This window comes from Phoenix dactylifera, chromosome 11 (assembly GCF_009389715.1).
Source record: "Phoenix dactylifera cultivar Barhee BC4 chromosome 11, palm_55x_up_171113_PBpolish2nd_filt_p, whole genome shotgun sequence".
Taxonomy (NCBI): Eukaryota; Viridiplantae; Streptophyta; class Magnoliopsida; order Arecales; family Arecaceae; genus Phoenix; species Phoenix dactylifera.
In genome coordinates this window covers 938,378-946,568 of record NC_052402.1, presented here as the reverse complement: position 1 = coordinate 946,568, position 8,191 = coordinate 938,378, and the positions used below count along the sequence as shown (strand labels likewise).

The 8,191-nt window shown below is 45.9% G+C and overlaps 2 protein-coding genes across 2 annotated transcripts; one reads left to right on the top strand and one right to left on the bottom strand.

Moving 5' to 3' along the window:
• Positions 1-485: 485 nt before the first annotated feature.
• Positions 486-2,131, top strand: LOC103709006 (probable membrane-associated kinase regulator 2). The gene is made up of 2 exons (XM_008794154.4): positions 486-1,688; positions 1,793-2,131. Exons 1-2 carry the CDS (start codon positions 572-574, stop codon positions 1,870-1,872), a joined length of 1,197 nt encoding a protein of 398 aa, XP_008792376.2. The 5' UTR covers positions 486-571; the 3' UTR covers positions 1,873-2,131.
• A 4,275-nt stretch (positions 2,132-6,406) lies between these two features.
• LOC103709005 lies at positions 6,407-7,431 on the bottom strand. Its single transcript, XM_008794153.4, has one exon. The coding sequence runs from the start codon at positions 7,331-7,333 to the stop codon at positions 6,629-6,631; it is 705 nt and encodes a 234-aa protein (XP_008792375.1). The 5' UTR covers positions 7,334-7,431; the 3' UTR covers positions 6,407-6,628.
• Positions 7,432-8,191: the final 760 nt, after the last annotated feature.

Below are 8,191 nucleotides of genomic sequence, written 5' to 3'. Positions count from 1 at the left end.
GTTTCATAATAATTTTAACTTTTGTTTGAATCAACAACCCATATCCTGCAATCAGATGACAATCACCTGATGCTCCTTTAGTTTACACCATCCCTCGTCCTTCTCATTCATCACACAAAGCCGAAGGCTTCGCCATCCACGCTCCCTTTCCCGGCAAAAGACGCCTTTGGCCCGCTTTTGCGAAGCTTCTCCGCACCCCCACCCCACGCCCTCAAAACCCTTTCACCTTTGCCGCTTTACTCGAGCGCCATTGCACATCACAAGCTCGCTCAAAATCCAAAAGACTTTGTTTTGCGGCCCAATCCAACTTCTCTCAAATCCACCGTCCAACCTCCCGAATGTTGTAAAAAAGGATGGCTGATCGTTGATTATTCATAAAATTTGTTGTATATATTGTCTCATAGGATGTCATTTTATTATTACGGCTGCTGACACGGTCAGGGGACCCACTTTTTCTTCTCCAATTAAATCATTGAACGGGACTTGTGAGTCGCGAGCTCGCCTTTTCCTTTATGCTTCTTTTAAACCCCCGTCCCTGGGGAGAGGGAGAGCACGAGTAGCTCTCCCGACCATGGAACTCATCAGCTTGCTAAAAAACTGGAAGGGAGGTGGCGGGACGCTGTCTTCGGCCGCTGGAGCTCCGACCCACGCCACCACCACAGTCGCCGCCTCCGTCCTCCGCTCCTCTTCCGAGTCGGACGACGACGACGACGACGACGACGGCGAGACGGAGGAGGATGGCTCCTTCATCGATCTCGAGTTCAACGTTCCTGTCGAAGAAGAGGTGGGAGGAGAGAAAGACTACAAAGACTACTCCACTTCGGAATCTGAGTCAGAGGAGGACGAGAAAGAGGTTGATTTCGCGATGCGATCCAACGAAAGCTATAAACGCGGCAGCTTTCAGCCCGATCGCAGTCTCTCCTTCTTCCCCTCTGACGATCTCTTCTTCAAGGGGCGAGTTCTTCCTCTGGAGCCCTCTTGTCTGGCCTTCGCCCCCTCCGAGCCCGACTCCAAGCCCCAATTTGGTGGTTCCCTCCTTCGCTCCGCCACCAAGCTCCGAATCTTCGCGTTCGGGCTCAAGAAGACGAAATCCTCGCCGGCGGAGCTCAATGTCGCTTCTCCGGCACCGATGGAGGCGTCACGGAAGCAGCACCAGAGGAAGCTCTTTATCAAATTCAAGGCGGAGGAGGTGCCGATCGTGTCGCTATTCACGCGTGATAACAGCTCCAGGAGCTCCGGCAGCAGTCGATCGTCGAAATTCCACGCCGCCGACGGCTCGCTGGCCTCGGAGGAGAAGAGATTCTCCAAGGACGTGGTTCAAAAGTACCTAAACAAGATCAAACCGCTCTACGTTAGGGTGTCGAAACGTTACGGCGAGAAGCTCCGGTTCTCCGGATCCCTGAGCTCCGTTGGCAGCAGAAAGGTGAGCTCCGCCAAGACTGATGGAGGAGAGAGGGGGTCGGTGGCGGTAGGCGCTTGTCGGGATCAGAAGCGGCAAGCTGGAAATACTCCGGCGGGGTTTATGGTGGTCGCTAGGCACCTGAGGAAGAGCCGCTCGGCCTCGTCGGCGATGGCCGCAGTCCGCTCACCGCCGCCTCCGCGGCGGCGGGACGACTCGCTACTCGAGCAGCAAGACGGGATTCAGAGCGCCATCGCCCACTGTAAACGCTCGTTTAATGCCGAGAAAGGTATGGATTCGACTCCGATCACGCCGGCCGGTCCCGGTCACCGCTGCTAATGTCTTATATGTTTCCTCTGACCCTTTTTTTTTTAAAAAAAAAATTTGTTACAGGGACCGAGTTGCCGTTGGTCCGGTCGAGGAGCGATCCGGGGGACGGGAGATCACTGGAAGGCTTGGGCAACGGCGTTTGACTCCCACTTTCCGTTCGAATTTTTGGTAGAACGGAGGAGGAAAAAGGAAAAGGAAAACGAAAAATAGAAATGTTCGCTCTTTTATGTTTGTCTTTGGAGTAGAAGCGTGGCAAAAGATCTCTTTTTATCCCCTGTGAAGTAGTTGTATCTTTTTCTTTTTTTCTTTTTTGCCTTTTTTGCGCTTTCCATATGAAAAGAGCAGGCTACGAGACTCGTTATTAGATCCATTGTAACTTTGTCAAGGAGCTGTTTTCTTCTTCTCTTTTTCCCTCCTCCCTACCCCGCCCCTTCTCTCTCCCCCCAGTTCTCTTTTTCTCAACTAGTTTGCCAGATGCGTCCGCCATTAGGCTGAAGTGGAGCAAGGGAAGTCACGTTATGATATGATGGTGAGATGGATTCGGACAAGCTCTCTTCTCTCTCCTTTTCTAATAAGAAGACAAAGATCTAAATGATTCTTGGAAACACAGTCTTGTCCTTTTGATTGTCTTATTTAAGGCCGCACCTGGCCTTGCTCCCTACCCCCACTTCCCTTCTCTCTCTCTGCGTGCGAAGTGTTCGGTTTTAGGTCGTCGGGAACAAGAAATCCCTCTGTTTTTAACTTGTGCGGGGCGAAAAGAACCGAAGGGAAGGGTGGTAGACCACCAAAAAGTTAAAGCAGAGAACTTTCCTCTCTCTCTCGCACACCCACCCTTCTTTTCCCGAAAGAAAACCTCTGCACCTTTATCTCTATATGACCTTTTTCGGCCTTCTCTCTCTTGACTCGCTCGCTCACACAGTCGCTGTGCAGCCAAGCTCTTGCAGAGCCCGTTTTAGAGTCGCACCGTGTATGGTCTATATTGGTAACGGAGAGCCAGTCGTGTCTGGGCCCCTTGGTTTTCTATTTTAAATCTGCGGTCAGAGGTAGCGCGAATCTGACCCTCTCCTTTAAGAGCCGCTTGTCGGGTTACCGTACGCTCGCGTGAGATCCTCCGTGAATAAAGGTGCTGCCTTTGCTCTCTACTATGGATTCTGGTCGATCTAATGATGTTTTTGGCTCAGAGCAACGGTTGAGATGACTCCTATCTTTGGTGGGTTATTTACGGTACCAACAATTGCTTTGCCGCCGGGTTAAAGTTTATTACGTTAATTAGAATGTCATAATCTATTGCTCCCTAATATAGAAACTTTCCGAGGAAGTAGCGTTCGTGGATGACTTGGAGCTCTCTCTCTCTCTCTCCAAATGGATATCACGGTGATCGATCAAAACATTCGTCATTTTGGAAAAATCTATTAATGATTTTGGGACCGAACAAGCACTGTATTCGTATTGCAAGGCCATTCTTATGTTGTTTTGAATTCTATATAACTATGGAGTTGTGATGGTGTCAATTTTTGGAGAAACTGAAGTGATTCTCTAAAGCCAGCAAAGGAATAATGCATTATTTGAAACTTGAGCCAAAATACACATGCCTACAGCAGTTTTTTTTTCACATTTTTTTAGTGAAAATAGGCCTTATCCAATATTGCTTGAAGAAATATCCCTTCAAGCTGCTGTCTAAAAGGCTCAACGTCCTCGTTTTGGTTTTTATCTACTTCCCTGCAATTCTTTCCTATCTCAAAGGCCCAACTTAACTTCATCCTTAAATTAACAACACTTTTATTTTCAATGGATCAAACTAAACTTCTTTTGTACCTCAGGGTAAGTGTTAAAATATTTGCCAAAAAAAAAAAAGAAAATAAAAAAAGAGAGAAAAAAAGATTTTAATTTTTTATTCTATCATATTCATTACATATCAGGAGTTACATATACTAGTATACAGACTTTGTACAAAAAAAAATAATATTACTGGCTAATACAAGTTGTTACATGATTCCTAAAATCATTCTAATAAGATTATGCTAACAAAGAAAAAACATAATATAAATCGATACAAAACTATGCTAATAAAAAAAAATATTATGAGCCGGTACATATTGTTATGTGATTCTTAAAATTATTTTAATAGTAAATATTGACATATTCAACATCAACCTAATATTCTTAGGAGCCAATACCATACTTCCATTTGCTATTCAGATTTTACTATTGATATTCTTTTGGCAGAATATATGCACATTAGTTGATGGTCGCTTTCTGGTTAGTGACCCGCAGCTCTATGTCGGAGTTCAAAAATAATTGCATGGCATAAATACATTTATTTGTTCTTTCCTTGGAGAGTTAGAGCGGAAACTCTGCACTCTGGTGGAAAGGCTTTTAGAGACATTTTGAGGTGTTCAAAAGATGGCCGTGGCCAGGTGCATGCAATAATACAGTACAGTACACAGGGAAACAGGAAGTTGCTGAGCTGATTGGACTCAAATGGCTGAGCCATGGTCCTGCATTCTTAATCTTTATGGCCGTGACCAGCACTATGAAAACGTGGCAGACTGTATGCTAAATTGTCGATGACGGATAGAGTTGGTAGGGATCAGCTCATAAGTCAAAAAGAGTCGCGTGCAATATGACTGGAAATGGACCTAACTACTACCTAAATAAGAGGATATGGATCCAAGGCTCAGCTCATTTAAAAGGAGTAAATCCACGGGAGCCTTCCAATGAGGATCTAGCGCTTGCACATGTAACATGGACATAGAAGATGTTATCCGATTTGCGTGGTATGGTGAAGGTTCATGAATGGATCCATTCCTCAATATTAGAAGGAAAATTATGGATGACAAGGCTAAATAGATAGTAAAGAATTAAATTTAAATTGGTTTGCTCAAATTTACATTGGTTTAGTCACAAGATTTTCAATTCAAAGTCAAGATTTAAATTCAGAGTGAAATCCATCGAGAACTTCTCTATTACATAAATGGCGGACATATATAGTGATTATGCAATCGTTATTTTTATTTTTATTGCTTGAAAACTATCAAAAAATGCAGGCTATTTCGTAGCTCTACGATTTCAAATCAATGTAGGTATGGCAACTATCTTCCAAAAGGAGGTGGATCTGAAGGCTGCGCATCCACCCCCGAGTGGTCTTAGTTGTCTGGAAGGTGACATGGGATTGTCTACTCACCAAAGGAGTGTTAGCACGGCGGGAGGTGGACATCTTTCCGGGTTGCTGGGCCTGTCAGGAGGCGGAGGAGACTATCCACCATATCATTTTTGGCTATTAGCGGGCTGCTATGATCTAGGAGTGCATCCTGGCCTCAACGGAGCTGCGTCCGGGATGGATATCGACAGAGGACTTCCTGACCTTTTTGCTTGAGTCCTCTAAACGACGTAGACTTCTGGAGCAAGGGACTCGGGTGGCCTATTTAGCTTGCTATTGCTAGCTAGATAGAAATGCTCGAATATTTGAGGACCGAGATGCGCACCCGAGAGCGGTGGTGGACAGGGTCTTACTTCATGCGGCGGAGGTCCTTGATACTACTGCTTCATCTTTTCTTAGGTTGCCTAGAAAAATCTGGGGCTCTTATTCCGCTCTAACAGCATCCAGGTTTATGCTTGTCTTCTGGGAGCCCCCATCCCCTAATTTTCTCAAGATAAATGTCGACGATAGTGTTAAGGAGAATAGTTGTTGCGGCATCGATTTTGTTATCAGGAATCCACAGGCCAGACTTGTGGCAGCCGGAGGACAGCGGATTTTCAATTAGTCTGTCGCCGGTGTCGAGATCAGAGCTGCTTGGGAAGGTGTCTCCTATGCGAGACGGATGCTGAGGGTGGACCGTATCATCTTCGAGAGGGACTCCACGATAGTGATCAAGGGGATCCAGGGTCTCGGGAGTGCTATCAGGGAGATGGGATTGCTCCATGACATTTATCGTCTCTTAGGCGAATGCGGCGCCTCTCGATCTACCCATGGATCAAACCGCCTCTTGGTGGAAAGACCAAATCCAAATCAGACTTAGTAATACTAACTTAATTGCGTATGTTGATGGTATAACAACTTGACCCTGATAACCATTCCATCAACAAATCATACAACCCAAGTTCCCAACAATAATTCTAGTCCTAGAGAAAAACCGATCGATCAGTTTGTCGAAGCATGCATTAATGCCACCCTAAACGAGTCTTTCGCATCCAGTCTACTAGGATTGGCTTCCTCCAAGGAGGCCCTGGACTCACTTGAATTGCTCTTTCCAACAAAGTCAGCGGCCGGAAAATCCCATCTGGAAAAGAGAACTTCAAAACCTTATCAAGGGAAGCTAGTCCATCTGGAAAATCCCATCGGTACCGGGGCCTAATCTCGACGTAACAATCAACTCGACACCTCCCGCCTCATCGCCTTGCTCCACTGTCGTTAGGTTTAGGCTCACCCCAAAGAACTCTGACACCAAGGAAGAGAAGAAGAAGGGACCGGAAAAAGGAGGGAGAGAAGAACGAAAGGGGGAGGGGGCGGCGGCTTCTCAGCCACAGTAAGTTCCGAGAATCCCAAAGGGAGAACGGCGGCGAGGGCTGGAGGGAAGGATGTAATCCGACAGTCTCTCTCTTTGAAGTGGGTTGGATTCACCTTCTAGATTTTAGAGAACTGAGCAATTTTTCATCACAACCAGGCACCAGCTCGCATCAATAGAATCCTAATCTCTAAGTTTTTCATTGGGAAAATTCTTGCAATGTCACAATCGATACTTGCAATTGCTCGAACGCAATCGCATAACCAAAATATAATTATATGCACAAATCTCCAATAACAACATCGATGAGGCAAAAAAGGAAAAAGAAAAAAGAGTATTTAGATATCAATCAAGCATGGATCCCATTCCCCTCTTCGATACTTCCTCTCTTCCTTCACTCGACGTTGGCCGCACAGACCGTGTTCGTGATCTCCTGCGACAGGGCAGACACCTCCAAGTTCATGCTGCAGTTCATCCTCACATCTATGTGCCGTTTGTAAATCCCTAGCACGTCCACCCTCCCATTTAAATCTGTGTAGCTCGTCAGGCTCAACTCACTGCCCGTGATCAGGCTCATCGTCCCGTTCGTCCGCAGCAGCACCTGGTCGACGAGCACGTCCACCGTCACGTTCATGCGCACCGTCCGGTGGGCCGAAACCTTGCCGTTCGGCGCGTACGCCACCCCGACGGTCTTTCCATGGTAGTAGAATTCGGTGGTGCTGTTGTCGAACTTGAACGACGCCACGTTCGGGTTCTTTATCGAGATGTCGGCGGTGAGCGTCGCGTTCAGCGACCCGGGGTCGTTCCCCGAAAAAATACCCGAGTCGAAGCCACTCAGGCTGATGGAGTTCATGGTGAGGGTCGGGTCTTTGACCTTGAACACGGTGAGGGACAGAATGAGGATGACGATGCCGAGGATGACGACGGTGAGGCCGCAGCAGCCGCAGCACCAGAGGGCGCAACGCCGCTTGCGGAGATAACGGACCGGTCGCCACCCGGTGGCGCCGCCTTCTTCATCGCTGTTGATTGGGTTGACGGTGGGGGATGGCGCCGTGAAGGGCTTCACCTGATCATTTTCCGCCATAGTTTTGGTATCCATCTACGAGGAGGAAGGGGTGGGAGGTTAGGTGGTGGCGACGAGGCTTCAACGAACTTTTTTCCTTGGTTGGTCGCCTTCTTCAATATTTGGCTAATGCCTGCCCTTGGAATAATTAATATGAACGGAGCCAGGGGTGGGCGGCGTTTTGAAGTCTCTGCAGAGGAGTTCACGCGTTCGATTGTTTTGGAATTTCGAGTATCCGTGTTTGATTGTTGACCGGAGAATTAACCAAGACCGCGACAATTTTGTTCAATTATATGCTACCAATTTTGAATGAATGAAAATTCAACTTTGGAGATGTGATTCAGAAGGAGACACCGACCGAACTAATTGCTGATTGCATGTTACAGTTATACGTCACGCTGAAATTGGATCGGATTATATTCAACTGTATTCATTTTTACATATGATTCGGATACTGCTTTGTTGATCCAATCGAATTTGGATACAAATCTAGCTATTAAGTTCAAAAATCTTCTGAACAATGATATGGATTTGGATACATTCATTTTTTCTGAATTTGAATCGGGATATTTGAATAACAAAGCCACCAATAGTGAACCTCCTAACCTGGATCCTAGGCACTCTATAGTCCCAACTCCTATTCAAAGTCCGAATAAGAGTTGATATTAACATGAAATCACGTGATATGATAATGTTAATAATTTTTTGCCACTTTTTAAATTAAAAATAGTTGAATTATCTTTAATAAATTTTGATCATTTTTATTGAATTTTTTAAATGTATACCCATTTAGGTATGCGTAATTGCATAAATATCCTTGCAAAGTTTCTATTTGCATGTATATCTTTATAAAGTTTTCTTTTTGCGCATCTACTCGTAAAGGTATTTCAGTCA

What these genes read in the sequence shown, in the direction of transcription:
- LOC103709005 (XM_008794153.4), bottom strand. Translation starts at nt 7,333, where the DNA reads ATGGATACCAAAACTATGGCGGAAAATGATCAGGTGAAGCCCTTCACG.
- LOC103709006 (XM_008794154.4), top strand. Translation starts at nt 572, where the DNA reads ATGGAACTCATCAGCTTGCTAAAAAACTGGAAGGGAGGTGGCGGGACG. An exon ending in CTCGTTTAATGCCGAGAAAG is followed by an intron (nt 1,689 to 1,792) that starts GTATGGATTCGA and finishes AATTTGTTACAG; the next exon opens with GGACCGAGTTGCCGTTGGTC.